Raw genomic sequence first — 27,215 nt, 5'->3', positions numbered from 1 at the left:
CAATACCATCAACCAAGCCACAGTGATTTTTCACATTTTGCCAGTTTTTCCACAAGCGCTTGTTTTCCACGCTGGGATCGCCTCCAAAATTGCACATAGCATTTAGTTGTCATCTCAGTATATGATAATTCCTTAATCTCTCCCTGTCTTTTGTGACTTTCACTTTTGAAGAGTGCTGGTCAGTTGTTTTGTAGAATGTCTCTCCTTTTGGATTTGTCTGACATTTCTCATGATGAGAGTGAGGTTATGCATTTGTGGCAAGCGCACCACGGAAGCGATGCTGCTTCCTTCTCAGTCTATGATATTGGGGGGTGGGGGGGTGACACTGATATGTCCCATTATTGATGATGTTAACCTGGATGACGTGATTAAGGTGGTATCTGACAGGTTTCTGCACTCTCAGGTTACTTTTTTCCCTTTATAAATACTTTGGGGAAAATTCCGTGAGACCATGCATACATTCTATTTATCTGAGAAATTATTTTTCCTCCTTTTGACCTTCCCCATGGGTTCTCTCTGTTTTTTATCTCTTTCCTTCAATCCCTGCTGATGTCTTCTAGTTTTCCACAACCTTTGGCATGAGAGAAAAGGAGAATGAGATTTCTTTTTCGTACTTGGGTTTTTTGGTGTTTGGTTTTTGTTTTCTATTTTTTCTTTTAACAGTCACTCAAGATATACCCAGAAAATTAAGGTCTGAAAACAGAACAGATTATGGTGGTTATAATTTTCTTGGACATTGGTTCATATTGCTGAAATTTCAGATCCCAAGATCTAAGTTCATGACATGAAACCAATGTAATTTGCTTGAGGAGTAAATGGTGGGTAACTAAAATGCCTGCCCTGGACTCAGGCCTCACTATTTGAGAGGTGCCTTCATTTTTATTAAAGTTGTATTTTTCAGAAAAATACAAATCAAGCACTGATTATTGAGCATCTGTTATATGTATCATCTGCCTTTTGTTTTCCCCCCAGGTTTCACTGTGTATCATTGAGGCAGAAATGTGCCTGTTGCTTAGAAAACATTTTGATCTATATTTTAAGTGAGTGAGTCACCCACCTCAGAGCTCATGTGGCAATATTGGTAGTGATTGCAGTACGTTTTGAGGAGCTGTGATTCTTCTAGATTGTAACCACATCAGCTTTGGCCTATTTCTTTTTGTAAATTAATTTTTCATATTTAATGACATTTTAGGCTATAATATTGAAAGTGATGGTGACATAGACTCTAATACCAAGGAGCAAATTGTTGACAACTTTATAGTACTCTCCAAGAATAAGGTTATTTGTATTTACAAGGTACCTTTTCAAAAAATGTTTCACGCATTTTTGTGGATCAGTGTATTTAGAAACTCAGTTTTGGCTTAACCAAACCAAAAATCTTTATTAAGGAGATTTCAGACCCAAGCACCATAGAGTAAATTTCTTTGCTAAAAGTAGTATTACAATTTTTGGATTTAATCAATCATGAGTGCTACCTTTAGAAATAAAAAAAAACTGATAAAATATATCTTTACCTCATGATTGTTTTTACTGTCAAAGATAATGTGGGATCAAAATGTAATTTATTATAAACTTGATGGTTAATAGAAATGTTCCTGGTGTGACACTTAACCCCCAGAACAGGCTATTGAGTCCTCTTGGAGGTCTCTCAACAAATAAAGCCCTGTTTTATCCTAAATGTAGGTGAGACTGGGAAAGTCTAACCCGTAGATTTCTTCCTGAGCCTGTGCTGTCAAATGCAGCACTCCTACCAGGCTCTCCACACAGAGCATTTCCAAGTACTCTAAACAGCAGAATCTTAGCAATACATTAAAAGGTACTTCAAAATCAGACAATCAGACATCAGATACTTTCTTCTGGAAGCCATATCTGAGGAGAGTTTCTCATCATTAATATTGACCGTGGTATCAAGATTGCCTGGACTTGGTCTTGCTATGTCGCCCAGGCTGAAGTGCTGTAGCACAATCTTGGCTCAATGCAACCTCCACATCCCAGGTTCAAGCAATTGTCCTGCCTCAGCTTCTTGAGTAGCTGAGACTACAGGCACATGCCACCACGCCCAGCTAATTTTTTGTATTTTTAATAGAAACGGGGTTTCACCATGTTGGCCAGGCTGGTCTTGAACTCCTGACCTTAAGTGATCGACCTACCTTGGTCTCCCAAAGTGCTGGGATTACAAGCGTGAGCCACTGCACCCAGCCTCCCTGGACTTTTAACTGCAACTGAGTTGCTAAAAAGTTAGTGAAAGGGGAAACTGTGACAGTCCTTGGAGCTTTCTCATGCAGGATCTATTTTTGAAACAAATGAAGGGTTTTCCCTTACTCTTACCTACTCAGCTGAAAGGAACGATTGACCTGGGAAAGGGAAGCTTTATTCAAGTGCTTCCAGCTTTGGCTAATGACTACCTCTCATATGCTTTCCACTCAAGGATCTTTAAGGTGATGGCAAAAAGATGAATGGGGGGACAAGGAAAGACAAGCTAAAGTTGGGAAAATTCTAAATTATGGAAATTATTTTGCATAGCCCGAATATAAAGAAGGTTGATGGACTAGAAAGGGGAAAATAAAATCGTGATTTTTAAATAAATATTACAAGTGCATACCCTTATGCCCACAGATGAGACTGTTGAATAAAATCTCTCATTGCATTTACTGTGAAAGATTGGTCTAGAATTAAGTCATGGGAATGTTTCGGCAGTGCTGCAAACTCACTGAATAACAGAAGAGGGAAGAAACTTGCTCAGTGCCAGCCATTGAGAAGTGCTAGATTTGATGCGAGACCTTGCATTTTTAGAGTAATGATTCTCTTAGAGGAACTCAGAATTATATTATAATGAAGCATTCTGACTTGAGCTATAATAACCTGGAGTATACATGCTAAAGACGAAGCTCAGGACCTGTTCTTGTTTCAGCAGCAACGTGAATATTCCAAAAGGAAGACATAATCACTGAAATAAGCAGTAATAGTTGCTGGGCACTCGCCTAGCATATATTTCCTACTCACAATAGAATAAGAAGCAAAAATTGCCCTATGGTGCCAAGGATTGCTATTTTCTCCTTCACTGGCATGTTTAAAAGACAAAAATCTGGCTTTATAACCAAATGAAAGAATGAAAAATTCACTTCAAGGCTGAGGACCTATTTTCCAGTTTTCATCCCAAAGAATATTTTATTGAATAAGTGAAAAATAGCTTGAAGAAAAACAGGAACCAAAATGGAAACTGACAACAGCCCCTTAACAATGAAATAATTGTTAGGTTTGAAGTGCCTCTTTGTGTAGTGGTTGAATTGAGTAATCATGAAACAGATAATATTTTGTAAGGTGTGAATCTATTACTAGAAATACCAGTGTTGCCCAATGAGCCATGACATCTCCTATTTGATGAATATATTATCTTCAGCAGAAAGCTTTGTAGCAAAGACCCATGGGAATGGGAAAATATCTAATTTCTGGCATGCATTTTCAACTTTCCATTTTCAGGGGAAGTAATTGTCTCGAAATGAAAAAAGAAACAGAAATTAAAATTCAGACGCTGACATCAGATCACAAATCTAAGGTAAGACAATGCCCATTTTTGTAGCAGTGACTTGCAGAAGACACTTTGTAATTTTTTAGAAGGAGTGCCTATTATAAATCAGAAATAACAGTAGCCCAGAGCTGGTCTAGTAGCCTGCAGCTGATCTGAGATGTCAGGGGAGCCCAGGGTTCATATTTGCCTCAGCCTCACTGGCTTTAAGAGCCATTTCATGGAACATCTTCTTTTGTCTTGTCTGTTGAACTATACTAACAATATTTATGTTGCCTGCCTCAGAGACATCAAGTAAAACAATAAATAAAGATACTAAAAGGAAACATTATATAAAATACAGAATATACTTCCCTATAGAAATAACATTAAACATAGGACAGAAAACCGCCCAAATTGGTAGTTGATACTTACTCCATCCTAACTTTACATGGAAATTTGGGTTGAGAAAAAATTAAGAGGTGATATTCTAAAAGAGAAGCCTAATTACTCACATTTTCTTAAAGACAGGAGAAAGTAGGAGCTTGAGAGACTTTAATCAAGTTTGTGGGCATTTGGAGAACTAATTGTTAAGTCCCAGTTAAGAACAAAAACAATTCTTCCAGGAATAATAGTTTTTAAATGAAAAGGAAAAAAAACCCCAACAACAACTGTTAAAGAAATCTCCCAAAAATAGCTGTGGTCGAACCAGCCAGCCTCATCTATCTATATGCAGCTGTGTCATCTGGCCCAGTGACCCTGCTGCATGCATGGAGCAGCCAAGCTGTTCAAGATGTTCTCCTTGGTGGCTGTATATTTTGTAGGGCATGAACTCTATAGAGGCAGTAAGCCACGTGTCTTTAAGAGTTATTCAGCACCTATCTCTTCTTAACTGGAATGTTTGGGAATTAGTAGTCGTGCAAACTGTCATGATTCTTAGATGCTTGGCATCAATAAGAGAAGCCTTGGCAACAGTATCAGTTTGCTTTTGCTGTATAATGAACTGTGTCAAAGAACAGCACATTAAAACAACTACTACAGTTTATTAGGTCACAATTCAGTGGGTCAGAAATTTGGGCCGTACTTCTGCTCATTTTGGCTGGAGACACTTGTGTATCTACAGTCAGTGGGGGGCGTATGGCCTTACTTATGTATCTGGTAGTTGGCTGGCTGTTGGTTGTTTTCCCACATGACCTATCAACCTCCAGCAGGCTAGCACAGGCTCAGTCACAGGGTAGCCACAGGGATCCAAGCATAGCAGAAGGGCAAGTACTTTCCAGCCTCTGCTTGCATCACATTTGCAACTATCTCATTGGCTAAAGCAAGTCACAGGTCACCCAGATTCAAGGAGCTGGAGAAATAGACTCCAGCTCTTGATAAGAGGCACTGCAAAACCCCATTGCAAAGAGCTTCGATATTGGGTGGGGAAGACTTTCTACCCTAGTGTCTATCAGGGTGACACAGTAAGTCATGATCCAGAAATAAAAGAACACACAGCTCTCTATTCAAACATGTGAAATCTTCTGAAAACCCGGAAAGTGAAGCTGGAAAAACATAAGGTGATAAAGATAATCCTGATGGAATTGGTAAAGGAGCCCAAGGCCTGCACAAACCAGAGTGGTGGCTGAGTGTGGTGGCTCACGCCTGTAATCCCAGCACTTTGGGAGGCCAAGGCGGGTGGATCACCTGAGATTGGGAGTTCAAGACCAGCCTAGCCAACATGGTGAAACCCTGTCTCTACTAAAAATACAAAAATTAGTTGGGCATGGTGGCACGCGCCTGTAATCCCAGCTACTTGGGAAGCTGAGGCAGAAGAATCGCTTGAACCCAGGAGATGGAGGTTACGGTGAGCCGAGATCATGCCACTGCACTCCAGCCTGGGCAACAGAGGCAGACTCTGTCTAAACAAAACAAAACAAACAAATAAACAAAAAACAAAACAAAGTGTGTGAGGCAGTGAAATAAGGGTTCACAATTAACTATTCAGAGCCAAAGCAATTGACTTATTTTAATAAGCAATAACTTCCTGCTTCCCATTGATTAATACGTATTATTTTTTGGTGGATATAGGTGTCTCATGATTCACCAAGTAAATTGGTGAGAGGAATCTGAAACATCTGAATAATGTTGTGCTTTTGGGTTCATACCTGACCTATGAGGATTACAATGGCACTGTCCCCTTTTTTCCAAACAGGTCAAAGAGATTGTAGCACAGCACACAAAGGAATGGTCAGAAATGATCAATACCCACAGTGCTGAGGAGCAAGAAATCCGAGACCTGCACCTCAGCCAGCAGTGTGAGCTGCTGAAAAAGCTACTCATCAGTGCCCACGAGCAGCAAACCCAGCAGCTGAAACTGTCCCATGACAGGTGGGGGAATTGCCATCTCCAGAGTAAACATCTAATCTTTAAAAACAAAAGCTGATTTTGTGTATATAAGAGAACCAAGGTAATAAGTGAAATCAATTTGACATACAACATGTAGCTCTTTTGTGTATCTCATCATATGGCTGATTATGAGCAAGATGAGCTATAAGAAATGGCCCCCACGGGCCAGGTGCAGTGGCTCACACCTGTAATCCCAGTGCTTTGGGAGGCCAAGGCAGGAGGATTACTTGAGCCCAGAAGTTCGAGACATCTCTATTTTAGAAAAAGAAAAAAGAAATGGTCCCTGCCATCACAGGGCTTACAGGTGTTGGCAGGATACTACACCCATGTGAAAAGTTAAATCAGATAACAAAGTAGCATATGACACATATTTTTAAATGTCATGGACACTAAGGGCATCCAGCTCAGAGGAGCTCTACCTTTTCAGAGTGGTCACGGAGACTTTTCAAAATGGTAGGGCTGGAACTGGCCTTTGGAGAATGATCTGGAGTCTCTTAGGAAGAAAAGACACACAGAGAGATAAAGATCAATCAGTTGATTTCCTAGAGTGACAAGGTTCTGATCATTTAATGGCTACCTGTGGAGAGAGCCTCCCTTTCCCTTCCTTACAGTGTTAGGACTTCTGTGAATTTTGGAAAGATAGACCTGATTAAGAAACAGCAAAGTATCAGTTTTGGCCTGTGCCCACTTCAGCAAAGTGAATATTGCATTTGAAATACTGCAAGCCATGAGCTGGACTTATCCCTGAGCAGAAGGAGGTTGGTGTTTGTTACATCTTTATCATAGCTCAGTTGCAGCTTGCTTGGTTCTCACTTAGTGCCTACCGTATGCCACAGTTAGGGTCTATTGAGACACAACAGGAGTAGAAAATAGAAGCATTATACAAATAAATCAAACAAAAAGTGTTTTTAATGCCAACTGCATATATTATCTGGCTGCATGCCCAAATTCCCAGTGTTACTTTGGAGTGACAGATACTGCCACAAGAACAAAGTGTTTTTGCCGTGGTTTCCAATTCTCATTTGAGGCAACTAAATGAGGTCTCACATGCTCCATTTTCTGTGGGATAATGTGCTGTACCCCCATGCATTTTAAAGCATTCTATTTACTCCTATAGGATTAGAAGTGGTCTTTTCTTTTTTCCTTAGAAATGCTCTTGATTCACTATGCAGAAAGGTGTGTTCATCATTCTGCCTTTGATGATTGCTACAATGCCAAATTTTAGTGCCTACCTTTATTCAAAGATACTTCACAGAATACAGCACAGCACTTGTCTAATCTTCTTTTACATTGTTGAATAAAGAAAAAAACATTAGCTCACAACAGTAGGCATTATCTGAAAGGAAAAAACAAAATATACTAATTCTTGAATTGCTTAGGAAGTCATTTGAAGAGATCATGACCTAGTTACTAAAATACTTTAAAAAATAAATCCATGGGCTTCCTGCCAAGATGGCTGAATAGGAACAGCTCTGGTCTGCAGCTCCCAGCGTGATCGATGCAGAAGACGGGTGATTTCTGCATTTTCCAACCGAGATACCTGGTTCATCTCACTGGGACTGGTGGGACAGTGGATGCAGCCCAAGGAGGGTTAGCCAAAGCAGGGTGGGACATCACCTCATCCGGGAAGCACAAGGGGTCAGGGCACTTCCCTATCCCAGCCAAGGGAAGCCATGACAGACCATACCTGGAAAAACAGGACACTTCCGCCCAAATACTGTGCTTTTTCCCAAGGTCTTAGCAATCGGCAGACAAGGCGATTCTCTCCTGTGCCTGGCTTGGCAGGTTCCACGTCCACGTAGCCAGGCTCACTGCTAGCGCAGCAGTCTGAGATGGAACTGTGAGACAGCAACCTGGCCGGGGGAGGGGCGTCTGCCATTGCCGAGGCTTGAGTAGGTAAACAAAGTGGCCAGGAAGCTCGAACTGGGTGGAGCTCACCACAGCTCTGCAATGCCTACTGCCTCTATAGACTCCACCTCTGGTCAGGGCATAGCTGAACAAAAGGCTACAGACAACTTCTGCAGACTTAAACATCCCTGTCTGACAGCTCTGAAGAGAGCAGTGGTTCTTCCAGCAGGATGTTTGAGTTCTGAGAGCAGAGAGACTGCCTCCTCAAGTGGGTCCCTGACTCCTGTGTAGCCTAACTGGGAAACATCACCCAGTAGGGGCCAACAGACACCTCATATAGGTGGGTACCCCTCTGGGACAAAACTTCCACAGGAAGGATCAGGCAGCAATATTTGCTCTTCTGCAGCCTGCACTGGTGATATCCAGGCAAACAGGGTCTAGAGTGGACCTCCAGCAAACTCCAACAGACCTGCAGCTGAGGGACCTGACTAGTAGAAGGAAAACTAACAAACAGAAAGGAATAGCATCATCATCACCAAAGGGTCATCTACACCAAAACCCCATCTGTAGGTCACCAACATCAAAGACCAAAGGTAAATAAAACCACAAAGATAGGGAGAAACCAGAGCAGAAAAGCTGAAAATTCTAAAAACCAGAACACCTCTTCTCCTCCAAAGGATCACAGCTCGTCACCAGTAATGGAACAAAGCTAGAAGGAGAATGACTTTGACGAGTTGACAGAAGTAGGCTTCAGAAGGGTCAGTAACAGCAAACTTCTCTGAGCTAAAGGAGCATGTTTGAACCCATTGCAAGGAAGCTAAAACCTTGAAAAAAGGTTAGACGAATGGCTAACTAGAATAAACAGTGTAGAGAAGACCTTAAATGACCTGATGGAGCTGAAAACCATGGCAGAAGAGCTTCGTGACACATACGCAAGCTTCAATAGCCTATTCAATCAAGTGGAAGAAAGGGTATTGGTGATTGAAGATCAACTTAATGAAATAAAACGAGAAGACAAGATTAGAGAAGAAAGAGTAAAAAGAAACGAACAAAGCCTCCAAGAAATATGGGACTATGTGAAAACACAAAATCTGTGTTTGATTGGTGTACCTGAAAGTAACGGGGAGAATGGAACCAAGTTGGAAAACACTCTTCAGGATGTCATCCAGGAGAACTTCCCCAACCTAGCAAGAGAGGCCAACATTCAAATTCAGGAAAGATGGAGACCACAAAGATACTTCTCAAGAAGAGAAACCCCAAGACACATAATTGTCAGATTCACCAAGGTTGAAATGAAGGAAAAAATGTTATGGGCAGCCAGAGAGAAAGGTCGGATTACCCACAAAGGGAAGCCCTGCAGACTAACAGTGGACCTCTCAGCAGAAACCCTATAAGCCAGAAGAGAGTGGGGGCCAATATTCAACATTCTTAAAGAAAAGAATTTTCAACCCAGAATTTCATATCCAGCCAAACTAAGCTTCATAAGTGAAGGAGAAATAAAATCATTTACAGGCAAGCAAATGCTGAGATATTTTGTCACCACCAGGACTGCCTTACAAGAGCTCCTGAATGAAGCATTAAACATGGAAAGAAACAACCTGTACCAGCCACTGCAAAACCATGCCAAATTGTAAAGACCATTGATGCTATGAAGAAACTGCATCAATTAATGGGCAAAATAACCAGCTAACATCATAATGACAGGATCAAATTTACATATAACAAAACCTTAAATGTAAGTGGGCTAAATGCCCCAATTAAAAGACATAGACTGGCAAATTGGATAAAGAGTCAAGACCCATCAGTGTACTGTATTCAGGAAACCCATCTCACATGCAGAGACACACATAGGCTCAAAATAAAGGGATGGAGGAATATCTACCAAGCAAATGGAAAGCCAAACAAACAAACAAACAAACAAAAAAAAAAGCAGTGGTTGCAATCCTAGTCTCTGATAAAACAGACTTTAAACCAACAAATATCAAAAGAGACAAAGAAGGCCATTACATAATGGTAAAGGGATCAATTCAACAAGAAGAGCTAACTATCCTAAATATATATGCACCCAATACTGGCACATGCAGATTCATAAAGCAAGTCCTTAGAGACCTACAAAGAGACTTAGACTCCCACACAATAATAATGGGACACTTTAACACCCCCACTGTCAATATTAGACAGATCAATGAGACAGAAGGTTAACAAGGGTATCCGGGACTTGAACTCAACTCTGCACAAAGCAGACCTAATAGACATCTACAGAACTCTCCACCCCAAATCAACAGAGTATACATTCTTCTCAACACCACATCACACTTATTCTAAAATTGATGACATAATTGGAAGTAAAGCACTCCTCAGCAAATGTAAAGGAAGAGAAATCACAACAAACTGTCTCTCAGACTACAGTGCAATCAAATTAGAACTCAGGATTAAGTAACTCACTCAAAACTGCACAACTACATGGAAACAGAACAACCTGCTCCTGTATGACTACTGGGTAAATAACGAAATTAAGGCAGAAGTAAAGATGTTCTTTGAAACCAATGAGAACAAAGACACAACGTACCAGAATCTCTGGGACACATTTAAAGCAGTGTGTAGAGGGAAATTTATAGCACTAAATGCCCACAAGAGAAAGCAGGAATGATCTAAAATTGACACCCTAACATCATGATTAAAAGAACTAGAGAAGCAAGAGCAAACAAATTCAAAAGCTAGCAGAAGGCAAGAAATAACTAAGAGCAGAACTGAAAGAGATAGAGACACAAAAAACCCTTCAAAAAATCAATGAATCCAGGAGCTGGTTTTTTGAAAAGATTGACAAAATTGATAGATCACTAGCAAAACTAATAAAGAAGAAAAGAGAGAAGAATCAAATAGATGCAATAAAAAAATGATAAAGGGGATATCACCACTGATCCCACAGAAATGCAAACTACCATCAGAGAATACTATAAACACCTCTATGCAAATAAACTAGAAAATCTAGAAGAAATGGATAAATTTCTGGACACATACACCCTCCTGAGACTAAACCAGGAAGAAATTGAATCTCTGAATAGACCAGTAACAGGCTCTGAAATTGAGGCAATAATAGCCTGCCAACCAAAAAAAGTCCAGGACCAGACAGATTCACAGTCAAATTCTACCAGAAGTACAAAGAGGAGCTGGTACCATTCCTTCTGAAACTATTCCAATCAACAGAAAACAGGGAATCCTCCCTAACTCATTCTATGAGGCCAGCATCATCCTGATACCAAAGCCTGGCAGAGACACACACACAAAAAGAGAATTTTAGACCAATATCCCTGAAAAGCATCCATGCAGAAATCCTCAATAAAATAAATACTGGCAAACCAAATACAGCAGCACATTGGAAAGCTTAATCACCATGATCAAGTTGACTTCATCCCTGGGATGCAAGGCTAGTTCAACATATGCAAATCAATAAACATAATCCATCACATAAACAGAACCAGTGACAAAAACCACATGATTATCTCAATAGGTGCAGAAAAGACCAACAAAATTGAACAGCCCTTCATGCTAAAAACTCTCAATAAACTAGATATTGATGGAACGTTTCTCAAATTATTAAGAGCTATTTATGACAAACCCACAGCCAATATCATACTGAATGGGCAAAAACTGGAAGCATTCCCTTTGAAAACTGGCACAAGACAAGGATGCCCTCTGTTGCCACTCCTATTAAACATAGTGTTGAAAGTTCTGGCCAGGGCAATCAGGCAAGAGAAAGAAATAAAGGGTATTCATTTAGGAAAAGAGGAAGACAAATTGTCCCTGTTTGCAGATGACATGATTGTATATTTAGAAAACCCCATCATCTCAGCCCAATATCTCCTTAAGCTGATAAGCAACTTCAGCAAAATCTCAGGATACAAAATCAATATGCAAAAATCACAAGCATTCCTATACACCTATAACAGACAAACAGAGAGCCAAATCATGAGTGAACTCCCATTCACAATTGCTTCAAAGAGAATAAAATACCTATGAATCCAAAATCCAACTTACAAGCGATATGAAGGACCTCTTCAAGGACAACTACAAACCACTGCTCAGTGAAATAAAAGAGGACACAAATAAATGAAAGAACATTCCACCCTCATGGATAGGAAGAATCAATATCGTGAAAACGGCCATACTGCCCAAGGTAATTTATAGATTCAATGCCATATCCATCAAGCTACCAATGACTTTCTTCACAGAATTGGAAAAAACTGCTTTAAAGTTCATATGGAACCAAAAAAGAGCCCACTTTGCCAAGACAATCCTAAGCCAAAAGAACAAAGCTGGAGGCATCATGCTACCTGACTTCAAACTATACTACAAGGCTACAGTAACCAAAACAGCATGGTACTGGTACCAAAACAGATATATAGACCAATGGAACAGAACAGAGCCCTCAGAAATAACACCACACATCTACAACCATCTGATCTTTGACAAACTCGACAAAAACAAAAAATGGGGAAAGGATTCCCTATTTAATAAATGATACTGGGAAAAGTGGCTAGCCATATGTAGAAAGCTGAAACTGGATCCCTTCCTTATACCTTACACCTTACACAAAAATTAATTCAAGATGGGTTAAAGACTTAAATGTTAGACCTAAAACCATAAAAACCCTAGAAGAAAACCTAGGCAATACCATTCAGGACATAGGCCTGGGCAAACACTTCATGACTAAAACACCAATAGCAATGGCAACAAAAGCCAAAACAGACAAATGGGATCTAATTAAACTAAAAAGCTTCTGCATGGCAAAATAAACTACCACTAGAGTGAACAGGCACCCCACAGAATGGGAGAAAATTTTTGCAATCTACCCACCTGACAAAGGGTTAATATCCAGAATCTACAAAGAACTCAAACAAATTTACAAGAAAAAAACAAACAACCCCATCAAAAAGTGGGCAAAGGGTATGAACAGACACTTCTCAAAAGAAGATATTTATGCAGCCAGCAGACACATGAGAAAATGCTCATCATCACTGGTCATCAGAGAAATGCAAATCAAAACCACAAGAGATGCCATCTCGTGCCAGTTACAATGACAGTCATTAAAAAGTCAGGAAACAACAGATGCTGGAGAGGATGTGGAGAAATAGGAATGCTTTTACACTGTTGGTGGGAGTGTAAATTTGCTCAACCATTGTGGAAGATAGTATGGCGACTCCTCAAGGATCTAGAACTAGAAGTCCCATTTGACCCAGCAGTCCTGTTCCTGGGTATATACCCAAAGGATTATAAATCATGCTACTATAAAGACATGCACACGTATGTTTATTGCAGCACTATTCACAATAGCAACGACTTGGAACCAACCCAAATGTCCACAATGATAGACTGGATAAAGAAAATGTGGTACATATGCACCATGGAATACTATGCAACTGTACAAAAGGATGAGTTCGTTTCCTTTGTAGGGACATGGATGAAACTGGAAACCATCATTCTCAGCAAACTATCGCAAGGACAGAAAACCAAACACCTATGTTCTTACTCATAGGTGGGAATTGAACAACGAGATCACTGGGACGCAGGGCGGGGAACATCACACCCAGGGGCCTTTTGGGAGGTGGGGGGCTGGGGGAGGGATAACATTAGGAGAAATACCTAATGTAAATGACGAGTTGATGGGTGCAGCAAACCAACATGGCACATGTATACCTATGTATCAATCCTGCACATTGTGTACATGTACCCTAGGACTTAAAGTATAATAAAAAATAAATAGAACAAATAAACCCATGGAAAAAGCACTTTTCAAAGCAACAGCAGTATTTTAGCTTTTACTCAAACCCCTGATGGTTGTGTTTCTTCCTCATGATCACAGCCATTATTCTTGGTTACAAATCTTTGCTTTCTTGACATTTGTCTGCAACATTTGGTCATTGGTGTTTGCTGAATGAATGAATACAGAAAGGTCAATTTCCTAACAAGTTATGGTAAAATCTGAGAGTGATCTTCTTGGGTCCAGAGTTTCTATACATGTTCCTGCTGAAGTGGCTCTAGGGTAGCTAAGTGAGCAACTCTCCACTTCAGTGTTGCCCATCTCGTTGGATGCAGAGGAAATAGCAGTGCCTAGGTAAGCTGACTGCTTGGATGCTGGTTTCCAGGCAGTGCTTTCAATAGATCTCCATAGGTTATAGAAAAAAAAAATTTGTAATCATATACTATGTAGCATTTAAGTTTTATTCCTTTAATGCACACATAAATAAACGTGTGTCATGCATACACATGCATTCACACATTCACACATACAGTGGTTGGTCACCTGCAAACCTACTTTTTTGCTGTTCCCTGTGCTTACTTGAAACCATTTAGTCCCTTTCATTCCTGTGGCTGATAGAAACAGGAAGGCTGTTTGTGAGGGTTAGAACATTTTCTCTCTCTCTTCCAGTCCATCTGGTCCCATATAATATGAGGCAAAGCTGAGATCTTTATATTAATAAGCAAAAATACTGTCTTGTCATCACAGGCCATCACTGTCACTTCACCACTAGGTGGCCACTGCCCCTCAGGGATCAGCATCCATATGGCTTGGGGTCCCTTCCCTCCTTTTTCCAAAATACAGAAGTTGATGAGCTCAATCATAGAAAAAAAAAGAGTGAGAGGAGTAAGCCTAGTCATATTGCTATAAACAGAAGTATTTTTGGGTTTTTTCCATGTTTAGATTGTGTCTATATAAATAAAATGTAAACTTTACCATTGTAACCATTAAGTGCATGGCATTAAGTACATTCACATTGTTGTGTACCCGTCACTAACACCCACCTCCAGAACTTTTTCATTTTCCCCAGATGAATCTCTCTACCCATTAAAAACAAACTCTACATCCCCCTGCCTGTTTGTTTTCTTGTTTTTAATACATAGGGAAAGCAAGGAAATGCGAGCACACCAGGCTAAGATTTCTATGGAAAATAGCAAAGCCATCAGCCAAGATAAATCTATCAAGAATAAGGCAGAACGGGAAAGGTAAGTCTGAGAGTGCTCACTGCAGGAATATGGCATTGACTTGAGGACACAGTCTCAACTTTCTTTACATGTGTACACACAAACACAACTGAGACATAAAAACAATTGTGACTTTTGACTAGGAATTCTGCTATTATAACTGCAATGAAGATTTGTTATTATCACTGTAGAACAATTGTCCACATTTTCTGGTTGCTTACTACAACCAGTAAAATCAGTTTACCTTCAATATATATGTGCTGCTTTACAAACAAAGTTGTATAAAATATGACATAATATAATTTTATTTTATTTTATTTTTTTTGCTTGCTTGTTTTGAGACGGAGTCTTGCTTTTTCACCTAAGCTAGAGTGCAGTGGCCCAATCTCAGCTCACTGCAACCTCCGCCTCCTGGGTTCAAGCGATTCTCCTGCCTCAGCCTCCCTAGTAGCTGGGATTACAGGCATGTACCACCACACCTGGCTAATTTTTGTATTTTTAGTAGAGATGGGGGTTTCACCATGTTGGCCAGACTGGTCTTGAACTCCTGACCTCAAGTGATCTGCCTGCCTCAGCCTCCCAGAGTGCTGGGATTATAGGCGTGATCCACTGCGCCCAGCCTATAGTCAATACAATTCTGAAGCATCCTTCCCAGGTTCCATTGGGTCATTCTGCAAGTCTCTCCACTGCTCAGGTGTCAGTCTGTTCTGGATGGGCCAGTTCTGAATAGCAGCAGCAGTCAGGGGGATGGTCTTCGTCAGTGGTCCTTCACATGGGATCATCTTTAAAGCTCCCATCCCGTTTGTCTCATTTGTCCTTCTGTTAGGTGAATTTTCTGGAAGCAGATCAAGACAGGAATTGAGGTGCTTGTGATCCACTGAGGAAGGGACCTTCAGAGAAAGGGAGTGAGGAAGCAGGAAGGCCCAAGACAGGCCCTAAGCAAGGATGTGGTCTCACCTAGGGTCACTGTAACCTCAAATAAAAAATTGTACCACGATTTGTCCCTCTTTGAAGCAAGAGTACCAGGCTTTTGTGTTTCTGTATTAGGCAGTCATTGGCTGCCTGAGATTGGGGGAAAGGTTTATGTGGCCTCCATAGAAGGTGTCAGGTGCAAGCCCTTTAGACACAGCTGGTAAAGGGGATCTGAGGAGCCGTCAATAGTCATGTTACCCAAGGGATAGGCACTTAATTCCTAGCGATCACCTGTGCTGCCCGTCATCCACCTCGGGAAACCTCTGAGAATACAAATGCTGTCAGCTCCATAACCACTACACCACCAGCAGTTAGGGACAGCGGGGTTCCTTCTATGGGGGGAATAATACCTAGCATGAAGGTGGCCTTCTGGCTGAAGTCCATGTCTCAGAGAAAAACTGCTTTATGAGCCAGGTACAGTGGTTCACACCTATAATCCCAGCACTTTGGAAGGCCGAGATGGGCAGATTACCTGAGGTCAGGAGTTCGGGACCAGCTTGACCAACATGGTGAAACCCCATCTCTACTAAAAATACCAAAAAATTAGCTGGGCATGGTGGTGCATTCCTGTAATCCCAGCTACTCAGGAGGCTGAGGCAGGAGAATGGCATGCACCCGGGAGGCGGAGCTTGCAGTGAGCCAAGATTGCGCCACTGCACTCCAGCTTGGGCGACAAAGCAAGATTCCATCTCAGAAAAGAAAAGAAAAGAAAAGAAAAAAGTGTCATTCTCTAGATGTTATTCTCAGATAAGCAACTTTGTTTAAGGGCCTTATATACATGGACATGACACCTTCTTCAGGTTGAAAACACCAAATATTCCAGCCATGATAAAACCTCATTAATTTGAACTGTTTTAAACTGTCCAAAGTGAAATATAGAATTAACCATGACAAATGTGCCAATTAATAGCTTTTTACCATCTTTTTCAAATATGTGACAAAGTGGACTTTAGCTTGGTTGAGGTCAAATTATCTTCAATTTGGAGTTACTGCTAACTTAATTAGCAAGGTTCTTAAAATTTATCTTATTTTGAAAACTGTACTTATTTATTGTAACTTTCTATTTTTATTTGTGCAACTGTATGGGGTACATGAGAAAACTTTACATGTATACAATGCCCAGTGATCAAGTTAGGACATTTAGGTTGTCCATCACCCAACTACTATACATTTTTGGCTAAGTATTGTCACTCTACTCTGCTATCTCTTATAAGTTTGTATCCAGTGGTAGGTGGTTCCAAAATATCTACAAATTGGCTGTTTTTAAAAATATAATTTTTCTATACCGAATGATAGTTATGTTCTAAACCCATACTGTGTGTATGTTTGTATCCGCTTTATCTAACTAAGGAGAAATAAAATTTAAAAATTTGTCACAGCACTAAGAAAGATATATAGAAACTGAAAATCATACTTATATTTTTAGATCGAAGAAGACATTTTAACAGAAAGTACCCAATATTTATAACTGAATGATAATGTAAACATTATTTATCAATGTGTAGAGGGTAGTTAAAGTGATATTTGGAGTGAAAAGTACAGCCTAGATGCATATATTTTGTAAAAGATGTGAAAATTAATGAGCTAACCACTCAAAGGGAATATGAAGTTGGAAAAACAGAGTGAACCCAAAGATCTCTGATAGAAAGAAATAAATTTAAAAAGCAAAAAATACTGAAATAGAAAACAAAATGCAATAGAGGGCATTCATAAAAACAAAAACTTATTTGACAAGAATAATAAATCAGTTCGCTTCCACCAAGACTAAAGAAGAAAGAGAGAGAAAGCATGAATTAGTGATGTTAGGGATGAAAAAGGGAATTAACTACAAAGAAAAACCAAGTCTACTATTAAAAAAAAAAAACTACCAATAAATTTGAAAAGTTAGATGGGGTGCAGAATTGCTTTGAAAAATATAAATATCCAAAACTGACTGAAAATGGAGCAATCCTGAACAGACTGACAATTATTATAGAAGTTCAAGAAGTTTAGGTCTTTTCACTCATGAAAAACACTCTACCTCACCAGTAGTCAGGGAAATGCAGGTTAAAACAATGAGCAATGCCATTCCATAGGAGCATCCAACTGACAAGAAAGTCTGATAGTACTAAGAGTGGGCAGAAATATGGGGAAGGAGTAACACCCAGACACTGCAGATGGAAATGCAGTTGGGACAACTGGATTGGAGTAAGGAGGAGCCTGTTTATACCCTGCCAACTGGCAAGTCTGAGTATACACCCTACAGTAGCCTTTGCCTATGTGCACAAGAAGATATACACCACACTTCATCCACTCATCCATTTATTCAACAGACTCTTATTGTGTCACGTATTACAGGGCCCATGCACCCGATCATTGTAGCGTTGTTTGAAAATAACCTACTTTTTGTTAATGGCAATGAGGAAATAGTGTAGTCTGTTCATAAACTGAAAAATCCATACAGCAAATGAAAATAATGAAGTGATTTGGAACATGGATGTATCTCTAAAACATAAGAATAAGTGGTAAGCTATGAGAAGAAACCCAGACTATGTTACTCTATGGGTACATATAGAAAACACATGAAACAATACCAGCGACATCAGCATCATGTGGGAGCTTATTAGAAATTCAGACCTCCCACCCCAGGCCCACTGAATCAAAGTCTCAAAGTGGAGGGCACAACAGTCTAGTTTTTATCATCTCTCCAGGTGATTGGTATACACAGGAAAGTTTGAGAAGCTCTTATATTACACATGGGCACGTCTATATGTGGCTTAAAATATTAAAACATGGGTGAGAGGATCCACACCAAATTCACAATAGTGGTTACCTCTGGGGAGAGAGGAAGAAGGAAAACTGAATCAGGAAGAATACAAATGGGGCATTAATTACATCTGTAACTGTTTATTGTCTTTAAAAATGTCAGATAAACATGGCAAAACACTAGTATCGGTTAATCTGAGGGATACACACACAAGTTTTAAAATATTCTTCTCTGGACATCATATGTTTGAAAATACTACAATAAAAATTAGAAAAATAAATCAATAATTCCATCCAGAGAATTCGATGGAATATAGCTCTTTCTTATTTGATATAATATTAATTTCATTCAATGTCATACCAACCATTATTTGTGCCCATTGCTTTTAGGCGAGTCAGGGAGTTAAACAGCAGCAACACTAAAAAGTTTCTGGAAGAAAGAAAGAGAGTAAGTATTTTATTATATTTTTGGCATTCTTCTTTTAAAAAACTATAAACAATAACTCATGCTTAGCCACCAGACCTCTAGCTAATTTGCTTAATTTGATTTTTCTGTACATTAAACATTCCAGCTTCTCTGCTCCCTGAAAGCTACAATAATCTCTCACTAAAATCTTTAAGGTAATGATTTGGCACCGTTTTACACAGAAAATGAAGCCAGGTTTAGTCATCCATAAGTCCTCTATTATTTTCTAAGATTTTAGCAGGAAAGATCTTCCCAGAAAGAATTATGAGTTTAAACTCGACAAATTTTGAGATGATTTTTAAAAAATTATTATCTCTTTCACTTAAATTATAAAGTTACAAGTCATCTCTCATCCCTGTTTTAAGATTGTAACCCAAAGTTTATCAGAATTTTTTTTAATTTTTATGTATTTATTTTTTTGCAGCTCGCAATGAAGCAGTCCAAAGAAATGGATCAGTTGAAAAAAGTCCAGCTTGAACATCTAGAATTCCTAGAGAAACAGAATGAGCAGGTATTTTACCTAAAATACGTAAAAACATGTAGGCAGCTAGCCAATTTGGGGTACACATGCCGTGGCCCATAGTGACCAGTGGCTTTTTGCATATCGTAATTGAAAGGTGGATAGAAGAATTTGTTGCCCATTACTATATTTTCTCCATTATATCCAAAAAGAAAAGAAAGTACCTGTTTTTGGAGCAGGAGCAGAATCTGGCTGTGCCAAAAAAAAAAAAAAAAAAAAAAAAAAAAAAAAAAAAAAGAATATTTGGATAAATTATGGGGATTCTAAGAATGAAATTACTAAAAGCGAGAGTATGAAAAAAACAGATTACAAAGTATTTCTCCATTTTCATTTAGAGTTTTATAATTTGCAAACTACAGGCAAGGGATATGATGTTTAAAAGCAAATGAGAGAAACCACCTATTTTCAACCTCAATCTGAAAATGAAGTTTAAAAACCTCCCTGGGGCTTACAGGTAGAATCTAAAGTCATGAGCCCCCATCACTCTACAAACCACTGAGCATGAGTAGATACCGTAGTGTTGGTGCTTTTTCCCAGCAAGACAAGACACTAAATAAAGAAATATACACAAATAAAGAGTTATCCAGGCCGGGCACAGTGGCTCACGCCTGTAATCCCAGCACTTTGAGAGGCTGAGGAGGGTGGATCAGGTCAGGTGATCAAGACCATCCTGGCCAACATGGTGAAGCCCCACCTCTACTAAAAATACAAAAATTAGCCAGGCCTGGTGGCATGCACCTGTAGTCCCAGCTACTTAGTAGGCTGAGGCGGGAGAATCACTTGAACTCAGGAGGTGGAGGGTGCAGTGAGCCGAGATCGCACCACAGCTCTCCAGCCTGGGTGACAGAGTGAGACTCCATCTCAAAAAAAAAAAAAAAAAAAAAAGGAGTTATCCCAATTCCAACTGTTTAGTTAGGCCAATGGGCATATACCAGCACCAAGAGAAATGTATTTTTATCTGGTGCATAGTGCAGATGGGCACCTTTCCAAATGGGCTACAGCCCATCAGCAACCTTCAAGTTGATGGAAATCCCTCTAGTTCCTGTGACAACAAGACCCTCAGTTATCATTTAAGTATCAGACAAATGTCAGTTCAAATGTTATTCTTTAGGTGTAATTGGTATAGAAATTATTATTCCTAGGTAATTCAATGTAGAAACGGAGAGGTTTTGATGAAATATGTACTTGTGCCACATTGTTCCTTCCTGTTTTCTCCCATCTATAAAACAATCTTATTTAAGGAATACTTTTTTCCAAAGTAAATGGCTCCCCTTGAAGAATACTTAAGTAGGAATTATACTAAAAGGTACCTTTGAGAAAGTTAAAAAATAAAATAAAATAAAATAAAATCATTTTTTGTATGTCAATATGGTAACAGATAAATCTGACTTCTAGTTTCAGATTCTTTACTTTTTGGTGGATAGAAATTTTATTCATCAACATACTTCCTAGTTATGTTTCCCATGTCCTTTTCAGCTAAATGCTTCTATTCATAAACAAGTCCACTCCAAGGGGACAATACATGGTTATTGTCCCCATAGGTCTAATTCATTTGACCAACTCATAAACACAGCACATTCTGGTACAAGTTTCCTAGCTTATGGTTTTGCTCTTAAAGCACTTCTCAGAAAGTGCTCCTGGGGGAAATGTAGGAATATGAATAAGGATAAAGCCACCATCACCAAAGCTTTAGAAGCCGCTTCAGTGATTCAACAATGGGTAGGGATAAGGATGCCTTGGAGAAGGTTTTTTTTTTTTTTTTTTTGAGACGGAGTCTCACTCTGTCACCCAGGCTGGAGTGCAGTGGCCGGATTTCAGCTCACTGCAAGCTCCGCCTCCCGGGTTCACGCCATTCTCCTGCCTCAGCCTCCGGAGTAGCTGGGACTACAGGCGCCCGCCACCTCGCCCGGCTAGTTTTTTGTATTTTTTAGTAGAGACGGGGTTTCACCGGGTTAGCCAGGATGGTCTTGATCTCCTGACCTTGTGATCCGCCCCTCTCGGCCTCCCAAAGTGCTGGGATTACAGGCTTGAGCCACCGCGCCCGGCCGGAGAAGGTTTTTAAAAATTCTCCCTAGAAGAAGTGCACAGTGAAAGGTGAGGCACAGTTATGTGTTAGTTAACTAAATTAAGAAACTACTTGGAAATTAATTGTGTTGCTTAGCAACAAGTTTGACTAAAGAATGTAAATGTGCTCAGAATTACTCATCACTACAATAGTGGTGTATGCCAGAGCTAGAGAATACAGTCATCTTGTATCGCTAGTTTCAGAGCCGAAGTACATAATTTTTAAAAATCACTTTGAGCTTTTATCCTAATACATGACTAATTCAAGCCACACCAGAATTCTTGCATTAAACTGCTAGATTAGTGATAGCTATATTGATTAGACTGTATTGGGAGAGTGCTGGCTTTTTGTTCCAGAAATTCAAATAATGTCTTTTAAGGTCTACCACCCACGACTGATACTTTGAGTCATAAAAGCTTGGGAAAGCATAGAACATGAAAAGGCTTGAGACCTGATAAAGATTTAATGAGATTCAAGGAAAAGACATTTAAGATATCATACTGATGCTTCTGGCAAGCAAAGAATTTGGACTTGAATTTCTGTGTTAAGCTTTGCTTTAGAAATATGGCCTGTTCAATTGCAAATTCAATCCCAGATCTTTCTAGTATTTTTGGCATTTAAGGGTGAGAAAGCTCTCAATTCACAGTTACTCTGTATGGTACAACACTGTCACGGGCATAGTGCAAAAGATACAGTGACTTCACTTCTTTACTCATGAAAAGGCAAGGTCTGGAACTATGTAGTGTATCTCCCTTCATAACCAGGTAAACATTTCATCAGCAAGAACAGTTCAATGTCTCCAGACAATTCAAACTTCCACAACAATATTCTAAATAATTGTTAAATCCCAAGACTTTTTTTCTAAGCCAGAGATAAATGTAAACATTCTCCCATAGTATTTCCCTCAAAGGTTTCTTTCTGTTTTCCTGTGACCCTACTCCTAATCAGTGTCCCAAATCTCCCCTTCCAAAGCAAGGCCTGGAATGGATTCAGTCCATTAGCTAACCCAGTGTTGGGGGCACTGGCAGAAACAAACCAAGCGGCAGTATGTTTTGGTCCTGATTCTGGATCCTCACCTTCTAAGCTATTTGAAAGCCACTTTATGTCCTTGCCTACTTGGTCAGCAGATTATTCACTTAAAACTCTGAAGGTTGGGGATGTTTTTCCTACTTGAGTTTTTTCATAGACCTCCCAGCTACACAGTATATCTCATCTGTCTTGACATGTACCATTTCAAACATTAACGACTCCATTACTGTCACACACTCGAGTCTCAAAAATTGATTTTTGTCATCAATCCTATCATTTGATACAGAGAGGTAAAAGGTTTTGCTTAAAGGCTAGGTTCTCCTCTTACTGCCACAGAAGAGAGGCACAGTCTGGGGATGACAGGCGTTGGTTGTTTGTTTTGTTTCTTTATTTTTTTTCTGTTGAGATCAACTAGGGGAAAGTTTGTCACTGAGGGGTGTGTACGTGTTTTATCCTTAGCTTTTTGCTTTTCTGTATATGGTTTTGCATTCATTTCTCAAATTCACTTCAATATTCATTTATTTTCTTTGCTTTGTATGTATGACTCAATTTTGACATTACTATTTTTGTACAAACAGCTTTTGAAATCCTGTCATGCAGTGTCCCAATCGCAAGGTAGGACCGAAACTCTGATAAGCAAGACATTGCTTTCCTTCTTGACTACGTCCGTATTCTCTGTGCAGTCTCCATTTATGAGTCACATCTGGTCATAACTAATATCTGAAGGGTTTGGATTTAAAAGCTTGACTATTCCATGCTTGGATTTCTGATGTCATATTCATGCCAAATGCCCAGAGTCTTTAGAGAATTACTTCTGAGGGTATTTGAGCCTGTATTTTCTATTGCAGATCTGGGAAACAGATCATGGTAATAAAGACATAACCAGAGTAGTGATGTGCAGCTGTCATTTGGACTGACCACAGCTAAGACAGGGTCACAGAGTCGGATCACTCACAAATGTTAATATGACTCCAATTAATTTTTAAAGCACCCAGTAAAAGTTGGTTGGTGGTTTTTAATGACAGAGCTGTGCTCTGCGTATAGAAACATTACACGATGACTCTTGTCATGCTCTCTGCTAAGTCTCATCTACTAAAGACCCTGATCACCCCTCATAAGTAAGGTGACCATATAATTTATTGTCCATACCAGGATAGTTTTGAGAGTGAAAGGCAGCTCTGTTCATAATATCTAGGACTACAGGCATAAACTGGAATTGCCTCAGACAAATGAGAATGAATGGTCACCCAAGTCATACAAAAACTTAGCTGTTGGAATAGTCTTGTAATGTCCTATGATTCTTCCTTCTACACCGTGGTCAATACTTTCTTCAGAAGCTAAAGGGGGAGAAGCACAGAGAATCGTTTGCTACTATTTACTGAACACGAAAGTATTTAATTTCCAGTGCTGATAATGTTTCACTGTCATCCCTTATGAATACTGTTTGTGTCATAGTTTCATGTTTGTATATTTTTCTCCATTTCTTCATTTCTCTATTAGAGTATTACTATACTTTAGGCATAAAAAATATCTGGGCAGAGGGAACCACCCCATCCCAAATTTACACAGAAGGATTTAATTCTTTGGTGTTATTATATCCATCCTCACCAAAATGAAAATTAATGCCAAAATATAGAAGTAAGAAGAAGAAGGAAATCACAGTATAGTCTATGGGTTAAATTAATTTTGTCACAAGAATTCATTTGGAAGATGCTTCTCGTATAATGTACAGAGTTGACCAAACCCCCTCCCAGTAACCTTCCATTTAGTTGGAATATCTAAGCAGACATGAATATTAACATCAGGGCACTTCAGAATGTGCCTCCGATTTGTATCTTCATAGGTCCATGTTTCTATTTTCAAATGTCCTTTATTTCAAAGCAGCATGTCACTAAAAAAAGAAATGGGCAATCCTCATTCCTCAAAAGATATGTGCATTTGGTTGGGCAAAAGCATCCAGGCTACCAATTGGATAATAAAAACTGAAATGTACTATTTGATTTTTTCCTGTTTCCAAGCAAGTATTTCTCACCAGACGCTGCCCCTGTCATACCCTCTTTCCTCTTCTCGAATTAGCTTGTTGTCTTAGTGACAATCTGAACTCATGAGGTTGAATTCACTATTGCTTACTTCCTGGTAGTCCATAAAAATTACACTAGAGAAGTAAGAACCCACAGGGATAGAGTTTGCACAATAGGATTCCTGAAGGCCTGCATGTTCCTGTAACATTCCATTTACAGAAGACTCCAGCCAGTCCAATGTAATACGCTCTCACCTGAACTTCTCTATCAATTAGATTCTTAGGGAATTACTTTTAACTAAATTTCAGGCTATTTAGGAAATAAGTTGTACATAAGCAATACTTATTCTAAATGTGATAAAATTATCTACACACAGTCAAAGCAACGTGTCAATCTGTAGAAACTAAATCAAGCAGTTTGTGGTAAGAAGTGGCAAGAAGTAACCTGCCCTTTTTCAGTCTAAAGATAAAGCAAGTGGTCTACCCTCTTTTCAAGTGGTTCTTCTGGCACTGTGTAAACCAGTCCTTCTCAAAATTTAATGTGTATAAAAACTTCCTGGAGATCTTGTTAAAATGAAGATTTTAACTGATTCAATAGGTCTGGGGTAGACTCCAAGATTCTATGTTTCTAAGAAAGTCCCAGGCAATGCTGCGCTGCTTCTACGTGGACCATATTTTGAGTAGCAAGAATGTGGTGACAGGATCATATTTATGGGAGAAGAGAGGCCAGGGTTGTTAAGTGCCTTCAGATAAGAATTTCAACACACGTAAGGCCATGTTTCTGATGTTATAGGCGAAGGAGATGCAGCAGATGGTGAAATTGGAAGCCGAGATGGACCGCAGACCAGCAACAGTAGTATGAAACTCCAAAATGCAAACTGAAGCAGTAAACCCACAAAGCATCAAAAGATTCACTCACAAACTTCTGAACACAAACTCCGTGGATGAAAGCTGTTTGTTTTGTTTCCTTCATGTGTAAACAAGATGATATCTGAAACCAGAGAGACTTGGAATGTCTGATTGACTTCTATTTAGCAGCTTGAGTATTGCATTTCCTTGGCCAGACAAAAGTAGCTACAAATCCACAAAAATTTACTATTCCAGTAAGGCAGAGTTTAACCATTGATAATACAACTTAAACATGTTTGCTATAACATACCATCACAAGTAAATGAGCTTGGTGTTAACAACTCTCCTTTGTGATGCCTTAGGACATGTTTGAGCTGCAGCAAAAAAACAAAAATAAGAAACAGTGCATTAGCAATTTCATAGCAAGTGCATGCACTAGGAAAAGAAAACTCTGTCTACAAATGTATTAGCAGAAGTGGTGGTCTGCTAGACAAATAATTTTGCAAAATTTTTCTACATCTAAGTTACCTCATCAGTAAGTGCCGTGTCTCTACCATGCCATCAGAGGCTAATTTCCTGTAAAAGTTGTGGAAATTACTAGAACAATAGAAAAATAGAGCAGTGTATGTGTGCCAAAACTCATCATTACTCAAAGGAGAACTGTGTTAGGCACATTTAAGAAAGTTGACATCTGACATTGCTTTATAGGAATTGTTTCCGCAGATTCCAGATACTACAATTCACGCCATAAAGATTGTGAAGTGATTATTGGCAAACGTTTGTAAATGTGACCATGTATAAAGTATTTATACTCTTTAATTCACACTGTTAGAGAGCAAAATCATCTAAGTATTGCCACATGACAAGATTAGTAAGCAGGAATACTAGAACTATGTTTGCATGATACACAAGCACCAATAAAGACTAATCCATACAGACACAGTTAACCTAATGCCAAATAAATACTGGTTAAATACATGTATGGCACAGAATATAATTTGACTATCAAGACTTTTAGCATAATGAAAAAGTCTATATATATGTGTATATGAATTATGTGGGCATTCTTGATACTTCAAGTTCTAGTTTGAAAAAAAATACATAACTAATTTAATTTTACACAAAAATATTTATGCAGATTTTCAGAATTTCATATCAGGAAATGACCTTTTTATGTCTGTTAAATATCAAAACAATTTGCTACAGTGTTAATCTGCATGGTCTTTAAGCCTGTTGTAGTTGAGATGCAGACAGTGCATGAAAAAGTATTCCGCTGGGAATTGAGCCATGCCACCAAAGCCAAGAGGAGCGCATGGAAACCCGGTAGTCTAGAACTAATCAGATTACTGATTTTAGTGCACAACACCAAATGAATTGTTGTATATGCTTGTACAAATTGATTCTGTGTGTTCCTCTGAACAAAGCGGAGAAAATGATGATACCATCGATATTGAAATTAAACTTCCAACTTCTCTAATAAAAAATTAAAATACACATAACACTCGTCAGAGTATTTGCTCCCAAGATGCATTCTAGCAAGTGTTTGGCCTTTTTCATATGCATGATCTCATCGTTATTTTCAAAGGGGGCTTATTAATACCCCCACATGTTTTTCACCCAAATGATGCAAAACATGCAGATTCTAGTTGACTTCAGATGTAATATACTTGTTTTTCTCCTATTTATGATTTGAACTGGATTCTGTAAAATATCTCTGGTTCTTAGTTTCCTTATCTGTAAAACAGTGGAGTTAGACTACATATCTTTTGGCACTAACATCTCATGAAAAATTTTGGTTAATAAAATATCACCATATTTAGATTG

General features: G+C 39.1%; 1 protein-coding gene across 44 annotated transcripts in view; it reads left to right on the top strand.

Annotated features, from left to right (window-relative positions):
• Positions 1 to 26,885, top strand: part of PLCB4 (phospholipase C beta 4) — a 409,930-nt gene extending 383,045 nt beyond the window's left edge. For 40 of the 44 annotated variants that reach the window (XM_074004800.1, XM_074004802.1, XM_074004796.1 and 37 more), the window contains 7 exons: positions 3,481 to 3,556; positions 5,700 to 5,875; positions 14,645 to 14,746; positions 18,833 to 18,890; positions 19,333 to 19,419; positions 23,101 to 23,137; positions 25,336 to 26,885. In XM_074004800.1, coding sequence (XP_073860901.1) covers positions 3,481 to 3,556; positions 5,700 to 5,875; positions 14,645 to 14,746; positions 18,833 to 18,890; positions 19,333 to 19,419; positions 23,101 to 23,137; positions 25,336 to 25,424 — 625 coding nt within the window. In that variant the 3' untranslated portion in view covers positions 25,425 to 26,885. The remainder of the gene's footprint in view (positions 1 to 3,480; positions 3,557 to 5,699; positions 5,876 to 14,644; positions 14,747 to 18,832; positions 18,891 to 19,332; positions 19,420 to 23,100; positions 23,138 to 25,335) is intronic. The other 4 variants (XM_074004805.1, XM_074004807.1, XM_045362523.3 and 1 more) reach the window with 1 other exon arrangement.
• Positions 26,886 to 27,215: the final 330 nt, after the last annotated feature.

Source organism: Macaca fascicularis, chromosome 10, assembly GCF_037993035.2.
Source record: "Macaca fascicularis isolate 582-1 chromosome 10, T2T-MFA8v1.1".
Classification (NCBI taxonomy): Eukaryota; Metazoa; Chordata; class Mammalia; order Primates; family Cercopithecidae; genus Macaca; species Macaca fascicularis.
Note: the sequence above shows the minus strand (reverse complement) of the source record. Positions and strands in the feature narration are given on the sequence as shown.